Here is a 16,260-nt window from a genome sequence, read left to right as displayed (position 1 = left end):
CATAGAATCAAAGTTTAGGCCCTCAATTTTATACTTAGTCCCTTAGAATCAAAGTTTAGGCCCTCAATTTGATATTTAGGCCCTTAGAATCATAGTTTAGGCCCTCAATTTAATTTTTACGCCCTTAGAATCAAAATTTAGGCTCTCAATTTAATATTTAGGCCTTTAGAATCAAAGTTTAGGCCCTCAATTTAATATTTAGGCCCATAGAATCAAAGTTTAGGCCCTCAATTTGATATTTAGGTCTTTAGAATCAAAGTTTGGGCCCTCAATTTGATACTTAGGCCCATAGAATCAAAGTTTAGGCCCTCAATTTAATATTTAGGCGTTTAGAATCAAAGTTTAGGCCCTCAATTTAATATTTAGGCCTTTAGAATCAAAGTTTTGGCCCTCAATTTAATATTTAGGCCTTTAGAATCAAAGTTTAGGCCCTCAATTTGATACTTAGGTTCTTAGAATCAAAGTTTAGGTTCTCAATTTGATACTTAGGCCCTTATTATCAAAGTTTAGGCCCTAAATTTGATATTTAGTCCCTTAGAATCAAAGTTTAGGACCTCAATTTAATATTTAGGTGTTTAGAATCAAAGTTTAGGCCCTCAATTTAATATTTAGGCCCTTAGAATCAAAGTTTAGGCCCTCAATTTGATATTTAGGCCTTTGGAATCAAAGTTTAGGCCCTCAATTTGATATTTAGGCCTTTGGAATCAAAGTTTAGGCTCTCAATTTACTATTTAGGCGTTTGGAATCAAAGTTTAGGCCCTCAATTTAATACTTAGGCTCTTAGAATCAAAGTTTAGGCCCTAAATTTGATATTTAGGCCCATAGAATCAAAGTTTATGCCCTCAGTTTTATATTTAGGTTCTTAGAATCAAAGTTTATGCCCTCAATTCAATTTTTACGCCTTTAGAATCAAAGTTTAGGCTCCTAATTTAATATTTAGCACTTTAGAATCAAAGTTTAGCCCCTCACTTTAATATTTAGGCCTATAGAATCAAAGTTTAGGCCCTCAATTTAATATTTAGGCCCTTAGAATCAAACTTTAGGCCCTCAATTTGATATTTAGTCCCTTAGAATCAAAGTTTAGGTCCTCAATTTGATATTTAGGCATTTGGAATCAAAGTTTAGGCCCTCAATTTAATATTTAGGCCTTTGGAATCATAGTTTAGGCCCTTAATTTAATATTTAAGCCTATAGAATCAAAGTTTAGGCCCTCAATTTAATATTTAGACCCTTAGAATCAAAGTTCAGGCCCTCAATTTAATATTTAGGCCTTTAGAATCAAAGTTTGGGCCCTCAATTTGATACTTAGGCCCTTAGAATCAAAGTTTAGGCCCTCAATTTGATACTTACGCCCTTAGAATCAAAGTTTAGGCCCTCAATTTAATATTTAGGCCTTTAGAATCAAAGTTTAGGCCCTCAATTTAATATTTAGGCCCATAGAATCAAAGTTTAGGCCCTCAATTTGATACTTAGGCCCTTAGAATCAAAGTTTAGGCCCTAAATTTTATATTTAGGCTCTTAGAATCAAAGTTTAGGCCCTCAATTTAATTTTTACGCCCTTAGAATCAAAGTTTAGGCCCCTAATTTAATATTTAGGCCTTTAGAATCAAAGTTTAGGCCCTCAATTTAATATCTAGGCCCTTAGAATCAAAGTTTAGGCTCTCAATTTAATATTTAGGCCCTTAGAATCAAAGTTTAGGTTCTCAATTTAATATTTAGGCCTATAGAATCAAAGTTTAGGCCCTCAATTTAATATTTAGGCCTTTAGAATCAAAGTTTAGGCCCTCAATTTGATACTTAGGCCCTTAGAATCAAAGTTTAGGCCCTCAATTTAATATTTAGGCCTTTAGAATCAAAGTTTGGGCCCTCAATTTGATACTTAGGCCCTTAGAATCAAAGTTTAGGCCCTCAATTTGATACTTAGGCCCTTAGAATCAAAGTTTAGGCCCTAAATTTGATATTTAGTCCCTTAGAATCAAAGTTTAAGACCTCAGTTTAATATCTAGGCCCTTAGAATCAAAGTTTAGGCCCTCAATTTAATATTTAGGCCCTTAGAATCAAAGTTTAGGCCCTCAATTTAATAATTAGGCCTATAGAATCAAAGTTTAGGCCCTCAATTTGATACTTAGGTCCTTAGAATCAAAGTTTAGGCCCTCAATTTGATACTTAGGCCCTTAGCATCAAAGTTTAGGCCCTCAATTTAATATTTAGGCCCTTAGAATTAAAGTTTAGGCTCTCAATTTAATATTTAGGCCTATAGAATCAAAGTTTAGGCCCTCAATTTGATACTTAGGTCCTTAGAATCAAAGTTTAGGCCCTCAATTTGATACTTAGGCCCTTAGCATCAAAGTTTAGGCCCTCAATTTAATATTTAGGCCCTTAGAATTAAAGTTTAGGCTCTCAATTTAATATTTAGGCCCTTAGAATCAAAGTTTTGGCCCTCAATTTAATATCTAGGCTCTTAGAATCAAAGTTTAGGCTCTCAATTTAATATTTAGGCCCATAGAATCAAAGTTTAGGCCCTCAATTTAATATTTAGGCTCTTAGAATCAAAATTTAGGCCCTCAATTTAATATTTAGGCCCTTAGAATCATAGTTTAGGCCTTCAATTTAATATATAGGCTCTTAGAATCATAGTTTAGGCCCTCAATTTGATATTTAGGTCTTTAGAATCAAAGTTTGGGCCCTCAATTTGATACTTAGGCCCATAGAATCAAAGTTTAGGCTCTCAATTTGACACTTAGTCCCTTAGAATCAAAGTTTAGGCCCTCAATTTAATATTTAGGCCCTTAGAATCATAGTTTAGGCCCTCAATTTAATTTTTACGCCTTTAGAATCAAAGTTTAGGCTCTCAATTTAATTTTTAGGCCTTTAGAATCAAAGTTTAGTCCCTCAATTTAATTTTTACGCCTTTAGAATCAAAGTTTAGGCCCTTAATTTAATATTTAGGCCTTTAGAATCAAAGTTTAGGCCCTCAATTTGATACTTAGGCCCTTAGAATCAAAGTTTAGGCCCTCAATTTAATATTTAGGCTTTTAGAATCAAAGTTTAGGCCTTCAATTTAATATTTAGTCTCTTAGAATCAAAGTTTAGGCCCTCATTTTGATAATTAGGCCTTTGGAATCAAAGTTTAGGCCCTCAATTTAATATTTAGGCCTTTGGAATCAAAGTTTAGGCCCTCAATTTAATATTTAGGCCTATAGAATCAAAGTTTAGGCCCTCAATTTAATATTTAGGCCTTTAGAATCAAAGTTTAGGCCCTAGATTTAATATCTAGGCCCTCAGAATCAAAGTTTAGGCTCTCAATTTAATATTTAGGCCCTTAGAATCAAAGTTTAGGCCCTCAATTTGATACTTAGGTTCTTAGAATCAAAGTTTAGGCCCTCAATTTAATATTTAGGCTTTTAGAATCAAAGTTTAGGCCCTCAATTTGATACTTACGCCCTTAGAATCAAAGTTTAGGCCCTCAATTTAATATTTAGTCCTTTAGAATCAAAGTTTAGGCCCTCAATTTAATATTTAGGCCCATAGAATCAAAGTTTAGGCCCTCAATTTGATACTTAGGTCCTTAGAATCAAAGTTTAGGCCCTAAATTTTATATTTAGGCTCTTAGAATCAAAGTTTAGGCCCTCAATTTAATTTTTACGCTCTTAGAATCAAAGTTTAGGCCCTTAATTTAATATTTAGGCCTTTAGAATCAAAGTTTAGGCCCTCAATTTGATACTTAGGCCCTTAGAATCAAAGTTTAGGCCCTCAATTTAATATTTAGGCTTTTAGAATCAAAGTTTAGGCCCTTAATTTAATATTTAGGCCCATAGAATCAAAGTTTAGGCCCTCAATTTGATACTTAGGTCCTTAGAATCAAAGTTTAGGCCCTAAATTTTATATTTAGGCTCTTAGAATCAAAGTTTAGGCCCTCAATTTAATTTTTACGCCCTTAGAATCAAAGTTTAGGCCCTTTATTTAATATTTAGGCCTTTAGAATCAAAGTTTAGGCCCTCAATTTGATACTTAGGCCCTTAGAATCAAAGTTTAGGCCCTCAATTTAATATTTAGGCCCATAGAATCAAAGTTTAGGCCCTAAATTTAATATTTAGACTCTTAGAGTCAAAGTTTAGGCCCTCAATTTAATATTTAGGTCTTTAGAATCAAAGTTTAGGCCCTCAATTTGATATTTAGGCCCTTAGAATCAAAGTTTAGGAGATCAATTTTATATTTAGGCTCTTAGAATCAAAGTTTAGGCCCTCAATTTGATACTTAGGCCCTTAGAATCAAAGTTTAGGCCCTCAATTTAATATTTAGGCCCTTAGAATCATAGTTTAGGCCCTCAATTTGATACTTAGGCCCTTAGAATCAAAGTTTAGGCTCTAAATTTTATATTTAGGCTCTTAGAATCAAAGTTTAGGCCCTCAATTTAATTTTTACGCCTTTAGAATCAAAGTTTAGGCCCTTAATTTAATATTTAGGCCTTTAGAATCAAAGTTTAGCTCCTCAATTTAATATTTAGGCCTTTAGAATCAAAGTTTAGGCCCTCAATTTAATATTTAGGCCCATAGAATCAAAGTTTAGGCCTTAAATTTAATATTTAGGCCCTTAGAATCAAAGTTTAGGCCCTCAATTTAATATTTAGGCCTTTAGAATCAAAGTTTAGGCCCTCAATTTGATATTTAGGCCCTTAGAATCAAAGTTTGAAAGATCAATTTTATATTTAGGCTCTTAGAATCAAAGTTTAGGCCCTCAATTTAATTTTTCCTTCTTAGAATCAAAGTTTAGGCCCTCAATTTGATACTTAGGTCCTTAGAATCAAAGTTTAGGCCCCTAATGACATCCTTTTAGTTACGCCGACGTTGTGACTTACCTTTTGTACACAGCGAGCTTCGTTACGCTAGAGGAAGTGAAAAATCAAATTGATACTTAGTCCCTTAGAATCAAAGTTTAGGCCCTCAATTTAATATTTAGGCCCTTAGAATCAAAGTTTAGGTCCTCAATTTAATTTTTACGCCTTTAGAATCAAAGTTTAGGCTCTCAATTTAATATTTAGACCCTTAGAATCAAAGTTTAGGCTCTCAATTTAATATTTAGTCCCTTAGAATCAAAGTTTAGGCCCTTAATTTAATATTTAGGCCTTTAGAATCAAAGTTTAGGCCCTCAATTTGATACTTAGGCCCTTAGAATCAAAGTTTAGGCCCTCAATTTAATATTTAGGCCTTTAGAATCAAAGTTTAGGCCCTCAATTTAATATTTAGGCTTTTAGAATCAAAGTTTAGGCCCTCAATTTGATATTCAGGCTTTTGGAATCAAAGTTTAGGCCCTCAATTTAATATTTAGGCCTTTAGAATCAAAGTTTAGGCCCTCAATTTAATATCTAGGCCCTTAGAATCAAAGTTTAGGCTCTCAATTTAATATTTAGGCCCTTAGAATCAAAGTTTAGGTTCTCAATTTAATATTTAGGCCTATAGAATCAAAGTTTAGGCCCTCAATTTAATATTTAGGCCTTTAGAATCAAAGTTTAGGCCCTCAATTTGATACTTAGGTTCTTAGAATCAAAGTTTAGGCCCTCAATTTAATATTTAGGCCTTTAGAATCAAAGTTTAGGCCCTCAATTTGATACTTACGCCCTTAGAATCAAAGTTTAGGCCCTCAATTTAATATTTAGTCCTTTAGAATCAAAGTTTAGGCCCTCAATTTAATATTTAGGCCCATAGAATTAAAGTTTAGGCCCTCAATTTGATACTTAGGCCCTTAGAATCAAAGTTTAGGTCCTAAATTTGTTATTTAGGCCCTTACAATCAAAGTTTAGGACCTCAATTTTATATTTAGGCTCTTAGAATTAAAGTTTAGGCCCTCAATTTAATTTTTACGCCGTTAGAATCAAAGTTTAGGCCCCTAATTTAATATTTAGGACTTTAGAATCAAAGTTTAGGCCCTCAATTTAATATTTAAGCTTTTATAATCAAAGTTTAGGCCCTCAATTTAATATTTAGGCCCATAGAATCAAAGTTTAGGCCCTAAATTTAATATTTAGACTCTTAGAGTCAAAGTTTAGGCCCTCAATTTAATATTTAGGTCTTTAGAATCAAAGTTTAGGCCCTCAATTTGATATTTAGGCCCTTAGAATCAAAGTTTAGGCCCTCAATTTAATATTTAGGCCCTTAGAATCAAAGTTTAGGCCCTCAATTTAATATTTAGGCCCTTAGAATCAAAGTTTAGGTCCTCAATTTAATTTTTACGCCTTTAGAATCAAAGTTTAGGCTCTCAATTTAATATTTAGACCCTTAGAATCAAAGTTTAGGCTCTCAATTTAATATTTAGTCCCTTAGAATCAAAGTTTAGGCCCTTAATTTAATATTTAGGCCTTTAGAATCAAAGTTTAGGCCCTCAATTTGATACTTAGGCCCTTAGAATCAAAGTTTAGGCCCTCAATTTAATATTTAGGCCTTTAGAATCAAAGTTTAGGCCCTCAATTTAATATTTAGGCTTTTAGAATCAAAGTTTAGGCCCTCAATTTGATATTTAGGCTTTTGGAATCAAAGTTTAGGCCCTCAATTTAATATTTAGGCCTTTAGAATCAAAGTTTAGGCCCTCAATTTAATATCTAGGCCCTTAGAATCAAAGTTTAGGCTCTCAATTTAATATTTAGGCCCTTAGAATCAAAGTTTAGGTTCTCAATTTAATATTTAGGCCTATAGAATCAAAGTTTAGGCCCTCAATTTAATATTTAGGCCTTTAGAATCAAAGTTTAGGCCCTCAATTTGATACTTAGGTTCTTAGAATCAAAGTTTAGGCCCTCAATTTAATATTTAGGCCTTTAGAATCAAAGTTTAGGCCCTCAATTTGATACTTACGCCCTTAGAATCAAAGTTTAGGCCCTCAATTTAATATTTAGTCCTTTAGAATCAAAGTTTAGGCCCTCAATTTAATATTTAGGCCCATAGAATTAAAGTTTAGGCCCTCAATTTGATACTTAGGCCCTTAGAATCAAAGTTTAGGTCCTAAATTTGTTATTTAGGCCCTTACAATCAAAGTTTAGGACCTCAATTTTATATTTAGGCTCTTAGAATTAAAGTTTAGGCCCTCAATTTAATTTTTACGCCGTTAGAATCAAAGTTTAGGCCCCTAATTTAATATTTAGGACTTTAGAATCAAAGTTTAGGCCCTCAATTTAATATTTAAGCTTTTATAATCAAAGTTTAGGCCCTCAATTTAATATTTAGGCCCATAGAATCAAAGTTTAGGCCCTAAATTTAATATTTAGACTCTTAGAGTCAAAGTTTAGGCCCTCAATTTAATATTTAGGTCTTTAGAATCAAAGTTTAGGCCCTCAATTTGATATTTAGGCCCTTAGAATCAAAGTTTAGGAGATCAATTTTATATTTAGGCTCTTAGAATCAAAGTTTAGGCCCTCAATTTGATACTTAGGCCCTTAGAATCAAAGTTTAGGCCCTCAATTTAATATTTAGGCCCTTAGAATCATAGTTTAGGCCCTCAATTTGATACTTAGGTCCTTAGAATCAAAGTTTAGGCTCTAAATTTTATATTTAGGCTCTTAGAATCAAAGTTTAGGCCCTCAATTTAATTTTTACGCCTTTAGAATCAAAGTTTAGGCTCTTAATTTAATATTTAGGCTCATAGAATCAAAGTTTAGGCCCTCAATTTGATACTTAGGTCCTTAGAATCAAAGTTTAGGCCCTAAATTTTATATTTAGGCTCTTAGAATCAAAGTTTAGGCCCTCAATTTAATTTTTACGCCCTTAGAATCAAAGTTTAGGCCCTTTATTTAATATTTAGGCCTTTAGAATCAAAGTTTAGGCCCTCAATTTGATACTTAGGCCCTTAGAATCAAAGTTTAGGCCCTCAATTTAATATTTAGGCTTTTAGAATCAAAGTTTAGGCCCTCAATTTAATATTTAGTCTCTTAGAATCAAAGTTTAGGCCCTCATTTTGATATTTAGGCCTTTGGAATCAAAGTTTAGGCTCTCAATTTAATATTTAGGCCTTTGGAATCAAAGTTTAGGCCCTCAATTTAATATTTAGGCCTATAGAATCAAAGTTTAGGCCCTCAATTTAATATTTAGGCCTTTAGAATCAAAGTTTAGGCTTTCAATTTAATATCTAGGCCCTTAGAATCAAAGTTTAGGCTCTCAATTTAATATTTAGGCCCTTAGAATCAAAGTTTAGGCCCTCAATTTAATATTTAGGCCTCTAGAATCAAAGTTTAGGCCCTCAATTTAATATTTAGGCCTTTAGAATCAAAGTTTAGGCCCTCAATTTGATACTTAGGTTCTTAGAATCAAAGTTTAGGCCCTCAATTTAATATTTAGGCCTTTAGAATCAAAGTTTAGGTCCTCAATTTGATACTTACGCCCTTAGAATCAAAGTTTAGGCCCTCAATTTAATATTTAGGCCTTTAGAATCAAAGTTTAGGCCCTCAATTTAATATTTAGGCCCATAGAATCAAAGTTTAGGCCCTCAATTTGATACTTAGGCCCTTAGAATCAAAGTTTAGGTCCTAAATTTGTTATTTAGGCCCTTACAATCAAAGTTTAGGACCTCAATTTTATATTTAGGCTCTTAGAATTAAAGTTTAGGCCCTCAATTTAATTTTTACGCCCTTAGAATCAAAGTTTAGGCCCCTAATTTAATATTTAGGACTTCAGAATCAAAGTTTAGGCCCTCAATTTAATATTTAAGCTTTTATAATCAAAGTTTAGGCCCTCAATTTAATATTTAGGCCCATAGAATCAAAGTTTAGGCCCTAAATTTAATATTTAGACTCTTAGAGTCAAAGTTTAGGCCCTCAATTTAATATTTAGGTCTTTAGAATCAAAGTTTAGGCCCTCAATTTGATATTTAGGCCCTTAGAATCAAAGTTTAGGAGATCAATTTTATATTTAGGCTCTTAGAATCAAAGTTTAGGCCCTCAATTTGATACTTAGGCCCTTAGAATCAAAGTTTAGGCCCTCAATTTAATATTTAGGCCCTTAGAATCATAGTTTAGGCCCTCAATTTGATACTTAGGCCCTTAGAATCAAAGTTTAGGCTCTAAATTTTATATTTAGGCTCTTAGAATCAAAGTTTAGGCCCTCAATTTAATTTTTACGCCTTTAGAATCAAAGTTTAGGCCCTTAATTTAATATTTAGGCCTTTAGAATCAAAGTTTAGCTCCTCAATTTAATATTTAGGCCTTTAGAATCAAAGTTTAGGCCCTCAATTTAATATTTAGGCCCATAGAATCAAAGTTTAGGCCTTAAATTTAATATTTAGGCCCTTAGAATCAAAGTTTAGGCCCTCAATTTAATATTTAGGCCTTTAGAATCAAAGTTTAGGCCCTCAATTTGATATTTAGGCCCTTAGAATCAAAGTTTAGGAGATCAATTTTATATTTAGGCTCTTAGAATCAAAGTTTAGGCCCTCAATTTAATTTTTCCTTCTTAGAATCAAAGTTTAGGCCCTCAATTTGATACTTAGGTCCTTAGAATCAAAGTTTAGGCCCCTAATGACATCCTTTTAGTTACGCCGACGTTGTGACTTACCTTTTGTACACAGCGAGCTTCGTTACGCTAGAGGAAGTGAAAAATTATAAGAGCATGCAGAGTTTTCAGATGTTCGTGAGCGGCGGCGTCAGAGAAGTCGAATGGAAGATATACGGTAGCTACGTGGTGTTTGGCGCGAAAGTTGACCACAGCTACTCAACGACGAAGAAGCCACTTCGCGTCTGGGTGATTGTTCATTCAGACGGGCCAGTCGAAGTCGGTCACTGTACCTGCATGGCTGGTCTCGGCGAGACGTGCTCGCACGTAGGGGCTCTTTTGCATTGGATTGAGACTGCCGTTCGATGCTCAGACGATACGGCGTGCACATCGAAAGAGAACGAATGGATTGGGCGAAGTCGTGGAGGGAGCAGCTTGCCCCACCTCACTCTGCGTGAAATTTTTACCACAAGCCAGGCAACGGAAGTCACGGCTATTTGGCCCCCAAATAGCGATGAGCAAAAGCGAGCGTTTTCCGCTCTATCGCAGATGAAAAAAAAGCCAGTCATCCTGTCTTTGGCACCAGGAATGAGCGATCCATTCGTAACGAGTGATGCTTCTCTTCCACCTGATTTCTCAGCCTTCTAGGATGTTTTGGAACCAAGGGAGAGCGTACCGCCAACAAAATGCTGACTGCAGAGCACCGACTGCTCCGACGGCTTGAAATCTTTCCGACGAATCGCCGCGATCCACTTCGCACGACGTTCTGGGTCGCGCGGAAACTTGTAAAACTTCAGGCCGGAAGCTTTCAAGTCTCGTGCTCTACATCCAAACGCGCAACATGATCGAACCATGCCTACGCCTGCCTACGCCTTGCCTACCGGAAATACGGGTACGCGAGAAACGGTGGGCTCTGTGACGTCAATCGCAAGTGCTCTATGGCTTGGCTTGAAGCATTGCCTTCGTTCGTCATTATTGCGGGCGCCTTGTCGGCCATGGGCATTGTCATGAAGGCCGTCGATAAGTTCACTAACAATGGAAAGGTAAATATCGAGGAAGAGAGCGTAGAATCACGTTAATCGCGTCACGGAGTTGAAATCACGCCTTAGACGCGGCGAATTCGGGTTGATCACTGGGATAGGGCTATGATGGAACGAGATAAGACGATTACGGGTGACTACAGTAAGCAGCAGGTAAGCAAATACGTCGATCGAGTATTTATCGCACGATTTAATTATTTTTGCAGTTCCTGTAGAAAAATCGACTCTTCACTCGAACAATAACGTTAATATCGTGTATTTACTCAACAAGAAATTTGAAAAGAGAAAAAAATTACGAGTTCGAGTTTAATAGAGCGCGCGTTAACGCTGTTGTGCTTTTTATCGCGGGCGCGCGTCTTCGCACTTTCGCCAAAGATGAGCGTCCAGCACTCGGGCGGCGTCACCGAACTAGTCTTCTCCCTGTGCCAGCACTTTGGCAGTGCAAAAAGTAAGCGAAATCCTCCGCTGTGGAGAACTCTACGAGCGAATCGCAACTCCAGACGATCCGTCGCGTCTCTATCAAAGATCTCTGCGCCTTCTGGCGAGGTGAGACCTCAAACGTAGCCGAAAGTATTGCCGGCAACGTCTCGAATTAGCAAAACGACTCTCTCCGTAACGGAAGACGAATTCCGCATCGTAGAGCGAATACAGAAACGACGTCGGTTCAAGAAGCAAGCGTACGGGTAATAGGTGGACTTCGCTTTCGTTTTTCTAGTGGCTCGACGACGCAGCGTGTCGGAAGCGGCGAAATTCTCCGAACTTTGCAAGCGTCTCGAATCGCCAGTAAAAGTGACGCGAAACATTGAGAGAGAGGGGAGGATCTAGACGAAATCTTTTCTATTGTAGCAAAGTGGGCTCAAACATCGATGGGCAGTCTTGTATCTTTTATTTCTGATCAGCGAAGACCGTAATGATGCTCGCGAAGGTTTTGTTCTCAAGGTCAGGGCGGAAAAATTTCCTAGGAATACAGTAGTAGTCTTAAGAAAATGGAGACGAGCAGAGTTTATGTTGTTTTTTCTTTTTGGCAGAGTGCGTCTCCCTCTCCCTCCCTTTCCTCCGTCTCATCGCGCTCCACCTCTGGAGTGAGCAGCTTCACTAGCCAGTCGTCGACGCGTCCCGGTTCCGCTCCTGCGACGAGAACGGGCACCGGTCTCGGTGGCAGTCTTTTCCAATCGATGACAATGACAACATCAGGAGCCCGTCCTCTTCATAGCACGCCGATTGGAGCGAACGATGGCGCGCCGCTCGCCTTTTCCATCCCAAGCACACTACAGCAGAAAAATCAGACGACTCTTCAGAAGAGAACCGACGAAACGACCAACAGTAAGTCTCGGTTCTCTTTGGCCTGACGTTTCGTCGTCATGGGAGACGCGGTTTAGCACTTTACGAGCTCAGCGAAGCGACATTGGTACGTGACGTCATATTTGTCATACAAGGCATCGACGGTCAGCACGTCAAATTTGACGTTTCGTGCGACGCCTACGTCATAGATTCAAAAGTTGAAAAAAACGGAAATCATTTTCTCAACGAATTATCCTTCTCCCCCCACTAGATAGGCGTTTTGCAAGCGGTACGCGATCAGGTGTCGAAAATCGCCGAATTGGGTTGGCTATATAAAAAAGTGAGATCGTACGTGGACACACACGTACGCGACAAAGCACTCGGCTTAGTCGGCCAGGTTCTTAAAAAAAAAGACTCAGAGAGAGCGTTTCACACTAGAGACTTCGTTTATTAGAGTTTCTGCGCCGCACTGTCCGAAGAATTAACCGAGTACTATCGTCTCGTAGCTGTGCTCGACTCGCAGGCAATGAACCCTCCTTTCGCGGAAATCGTCACCTCTTTGAATTTAAGTTTTTTTTTGGTTTTGTAGCGAGTGGCTGGAAAGGGGGTCGGTGATGCGTTGACTCTTCGCCGTTTGATCGTCTGGACTCTCGACCCGTTGAGACGATTGCGCACTTTGGCGTCTCTCGTGGATAGTTGCCAAGGTGAGGGAAGCCTCGTCTCGTGTTAGAGGATTCTAGCGGGGGGATGGTTCAAAGGGCTCAAAGGCGGCGCGCTCTGCTCGGCCGTTCACGCTCATCTCCACTCCGGCGATCCGTTCGTCGTCGCTCTCGTTCGACAGATTCTCTATCAAGTAGCGCGTCCCATTCGCTGTCTGCTCGATCAGTGGATCTACGAGGGAGAGCTGCGGGACGTTTACGACGAGGTGGGGGGACTGATGATTAATGAATGGGATTTAGATTATCAATATTTTCGTACAGTTTTTCGTCCTGTGCGACGACGCGGTCGCCGAAGACAAACTCTGGCGAGAAAAGTATGCGATTCGGAAGTCAATGCTACCGTCGTTCGTTCCGGAAGAATTGGCCCAAAAGGTTAGAAACGAAAAAGAGGTAGTGTACATGAGAGGTGAGAAAGGAGCCCATTTTTTCGCTAGATTCTCCTCATTGGAAAATCTATTGATTTTATTCGACGCGTCTGTCGCGATCGTTCGCCTATTGGGACGACGTCGACGGGGACGACGACGAGAGACGACGCCGTCGGTTCGTAGACGACGGCGGCGGCGGCGGGGGTTCTTATTTCTCTTTCGTGGGGGGGATTAGCTACCGTTGAATTGACGTTCGGCGACGTGCCCGGCTCTCCTCTTCACCAATCCATCGATTTGGCCTATCGCGAGACGAGCAAACGCCTGATCGAGATTCTCTATACGAAATACAACTTTCTTGGCCATCTCAAAGTTCGCTCCGCGGACGGAGGGGGGAGGTCGTAGGTGTATCGTTTGCTCTCGTTTCTAGGCGATGCGTCGATACCTGCTCATGGGCCAGGGCGATTTCATTCGTCATCTAATGGATTTGCTCGAGTAACCACAGCAACAGGAACATGAATCAGTAAAATCCTGTTAATGTATACGTTCTTTCAGGCCTGAACTGGAACAAGACGCGGGACACCTCTACCTGCACAATCTATCAGGAACGCTGGAGAGCGCCGTTCGCGCGACGAACGCCCAGTTTGACGATTCAGACATTTTGGAGCGGCTCGACGTTCGCCTACTCGAGGTAAATCTATCGTTCGTTGCAGCGGCAACGAACGTTTCGGTCTCCTTTTCTAGCTTTCTGCCGGCGACACGGGCTGGGACGTCTTTAGCCTGGATTACCATGTCGACGGGCCCATACAAACGGTAAGGCTTTTAAAAAGAGTTATCGATTTGAAAGTCGATACGACTGACGCGGGGCGGGTGCGCGTGTGCGCGGGGGTCTGCAGGTTTTCACGCACGAGACCGTTCTTCGTTACCTGCGCATTTTCAACTTCTTGTGGCGAGCGAAGCGCATGGAACACGGGCTCGCTTCCGTGTGGAAAGCGCAGATGACTCGCACCAGACAAATCCGGTGGCTGACTGGTAAGACTTCGCCCCTTCCTCTCTCCGTCCGCATCTTACCGACTAGAACTATCCGGCGTGCTTCATCTGTGCTACACGCTCGGCGCGTCGATGATGAATTTCGTCAATCAAATGCAGTACTATATAACATTTGAGGTGTCGACCTGCGAATTCGCCGTCCGCGCGTGTTCCCAAGTCTCTTCGTTCAGGTTTTGGAATGTGGTTGGGCCGATCTCGAGAAGGCGGTCAGTCGGGCGAGCGATCTCGATCAGATCATTGCCGCCCATGACGTCTTTCTCGATGACGTGACCGCGCGAGCGCTTCTGGGACCCGGGTCCCAATCAAAGGTTCGCGTCCGACTTCAGCGAAAAAGCGGCGGAAGAGATAGGATTTATTTTTGTTAGATTCTGCTACGACAGCTGCGCACCGTATTCGATCTGATTGTCCAATACCAACGCGAACAGGAAGAGGTCTTTGCCGCGGCAACGACGGAAGCGGAACGACGTCGACGGATGGCAAAGGTTAAGGGGAAAGTCGGGCGTCGAATTAGCGGATCCCTTGCATGTTCCTCTGTTTGTTGTTGATGCCTTTCTATAAGTGGCCGCGTGTCCATTCGGTGCCCAGCACGCGTCCCCCGTTTCAATCAATCCCGCTGCGTTCCCATTGGGATTCTGTTTGTAGGACACGCAGGAAGCGGCGAATCAATTCGTCGAGGAGGACGTTTATAGAATGAGTGCCCGACTGGGAATCTTATCCAATTCTTATCAGGTAAGAAGAATGCATGCGCATATAATCGGCACCGCGTCGCGCGCAATCGCTTGGGGCCCACTTCAGCACCACTAATGAAGTGCATGAATTTGCTTTTGGGGGGTCGAAGTGAAGATCCGCTTTATCGTTGACAGGGTGCCGTCGAGAAATTTTTAGCCTGTCTCGACGATCACGACGACGTCAACTTGAAGTTCTTAAGTTTCAGGCTCAACTTTAACGAGCACTACGATCGGGCGAAATTGCTGAGCGAGATAAGTAGCACGCATAGTAGGGGAGACGGAGAAGGGCAACAGAAAAACTAGGTGGGGGGGTTCGTTCACTGCTAACAAGAAAAGGGTGGGACATAGAGAGCTAATTTGCGAGATTTGCATTGCTGTCGTGCGCACGGGGCGTGCGTTTCTGTATTTGTTTGATCCCAAATGACGTCTTTGGCGATGACTGGATTAAAACGCCGTCCGTCGGCGCATATAAAAGATACCGCTCATCTTTAGAGATAGTCATTTCTTGACGTCTCGTCTGCTGCGGTTTTCGTCGTCGTCGTCGTCTCAAGTCATGATCGTCTTTCGTCTGGTTTTGATGGCCACTTCCGTCGCCTCTGTCGTCGTCGCCGTTACGACCGTTACGCCGACTCCGACGGAGGCATCGAGTCTGATGGCCGACATTCCTGTTCCGAAGGAAATGTCCAACGAATCTATTCTCTACAAACCCGACGAGAAGCTCTCATTTTCAAGTGTCAAACCCAACTGTCATCTGTCAGCATATCGCATCGACCTGCCGGAATCCTACGCAGGCTGCCGTTTTCACAGGCGAACCGTTAAACTGCGAGGCTGCGCGGGACATTGCGATTCCTACTCCGGCGTGTTTGACCTTGACACCCAAAAGCCGTTGTCTCAGTGCCGATGTTGCGAGGTGGTTCGATATCGCCTAGCGTTTATCCCGCTGTTTTGTACGTCCGGTTCGGTTGTCAACAAAAGGTCAGTGGCGATGATGGACGTGACACAGTGCTCGTGTCGTGCATGCCGCCAATGAGAACCACCGTACATGAGATCAGTCACATTTTATTTGCAAAAAAAAACGCTAGAAGTTTTATAGGAAATTTTTGCCGCTCTTTAAAGACAAGGGGTTTCCTCCGCGTACAGATTCGGCTTCAGTTGAACCTTGCCTCGATTTAGCCAATCGCCACTCTCAATTGCCTGGTCTCGTTTGCATGATTTCCGATGATAAACATAAGCTCTGCAGGGACGGTCGCCGTCCATTAATTCTACTTCGACCGCATCCCTTTGGTATTCGCTAGGACACGCCTCAATTCGATCCCCTTCGCGCAATTTCGCGGGAAAGTCTTGAGCCGGGAAAGTGACGACGTAGCCAATCACAGAAGACCCTCGACACTGTACAGGCCAAACGTGAATTTCGAAGGTAACCGGGCTTCAATATTCGCCTCACGTTCAACACCGCGCACGGGTATTCATCGAAAAACAGTTTCGCGTCGCGAAGCACCGCTTTATGATACGTCGATCCGTCGAGGAAATCTTTCTTCCACGTAGCACCCGAATCGTCGTCGGGTCGAAGCGTTCCGTAGACGAAGAAGCTCGTTATATCCGAATTCATT

At 40.4% G+C, this 16,260-nt stretch overlaps 2 protein-coding genes and 1 long non-coding RNA gene across 3 annotated transcripts; 2 read left to right on the top strand and 1 right to left on the bottom strand.

Annotated features, from left to right (window-relative positions):
- Positions 1-5,312: 5,312 nt before the first annotated feature.
- On the top strand, positions 5,313-7,559 carry LOC136195242 (uncharacterized). The gene is made up of 3 exons (XR_010671853.1): positions 5,313-5,759; positions 6,088-6,989; positions 7,318-7,559. It is a non-coding gene; the product is annotated as an uncharacterized lncRNA (long non-coding RNA).
- A 2,215-nt stretch (positions 7,560-9,774) lies between these two features.
- LOC136195726 (gamma-tubulin complex component 3 homolog) lies at positions 9,775-15,789 on the top strand. The gene is made up of 25 exons (XM_065985163.1): positions 9,775-10,513; positions 10,580-10,663; positions 10,717-10,958; positions 11,011-11,056; positions 11,107-11,168; positions 11,226-11,299; positions 11,357-11,449; positions 11,539-11,833; positions 11,890-12,008; positions 12,063-12,188; positions 12,246-12,314; positions 12,381-12,495; positions 12,550-12,716; positions 12,772-12,882; positions 12,945-13,050; positions 13,111-13,244; positions 13,303-13,367; positions 13,428-13,563; positions 13,617-13,685; positions 13,769-13,904; positions 13,951-14,039; positions 14,093-14,230; positions 14,288-14,404; positions 14,565-14,651; positions 14,786-15,789. Exons 3-25 carry the CDS (start codon positions 10,886-10,888, stop codon positions 14,951-14,953), a joined length of 2,595 nt encoding a protein of 864 aa, XP_065841235.1. The 5' UTR covers positions 9,775-10,513; positions 10,580-10,663; positions 10,717-10,885; the 3' UTR covers positions 14,954-15,789.
- Positions 15,761-16,259, bottom strand: LOC136195487 (uncharacterized). The gene is made up of 2 exons (XM_065984812.1): positions 16,095-16,259; positions 15,761-16,039 (listed from the first exon to the last, which is right to left on the bottom strand). The coding sequence occupies exons 1-2, from the start codon at positions 16,257-16,259 to the stop codon at positions 15,761-15,763; spliced, it is 444 nt and encodes a 147-aa protein (XP_065840884.1).
- Position 16,260: the final 1 nt, after the last annotated feature.

Source organism: Oscarella lobularis, chromosome 14, assembly GCF_947507565.1.
Source record: "Oscarella lobularis chromosome 14, ooOscLobu1.1, whole genome shotgun sequence".
Taxonomy (NCBI): domain Eukaryota; kingdom Metazoa; phylum Porifera; class Homoscleromorpha; order Homosclerophorida; family Oscarellidae; genus Oscarella; species Oscarella lobularis.
Note: the sequence above shows the minus strand (reverse complement) of the source record. Positions and strands in the feature narration are given on the sequence as shown.

Coding starts and splice junctions, on each gene's coding strand:
- LOC136195726 (XM_065985163.1), top strand. CDS start 10,886: ATGAGCGTCCAGCACTCGGGCGGCGTCACCGAACTAGTCTTCTCCCTG. Junction 12,883..12,944: donor CGGAAGAATTGGCCCAAAAG/GTTAGAAACGAA, acceptor TTTTTTCGCTAG/ATTCTCCTCATTGGAAAATC. Junction 14,040..14,092: donor AGTACTATATAACATTTGAG/GTGTCGACCTGC, acceptor CTCTTCGTTCAG/GTTTTGGAATGTGGTTGGGC.
- LOC136195487 (XM_065984812.1), bottom strand. CDS start 16,259: ATGAATTCGGATATAACGAGCTTCTTCGTCTACGGAACGCTTCGACCC. Junction 16,040..16,094: donor ACCCGTGCGCGGTGTTGAAC/GTGAGGCGAATA, acceptor TGGCCTGTACAG/TGTCGAGGGTCTTCTGTGAT.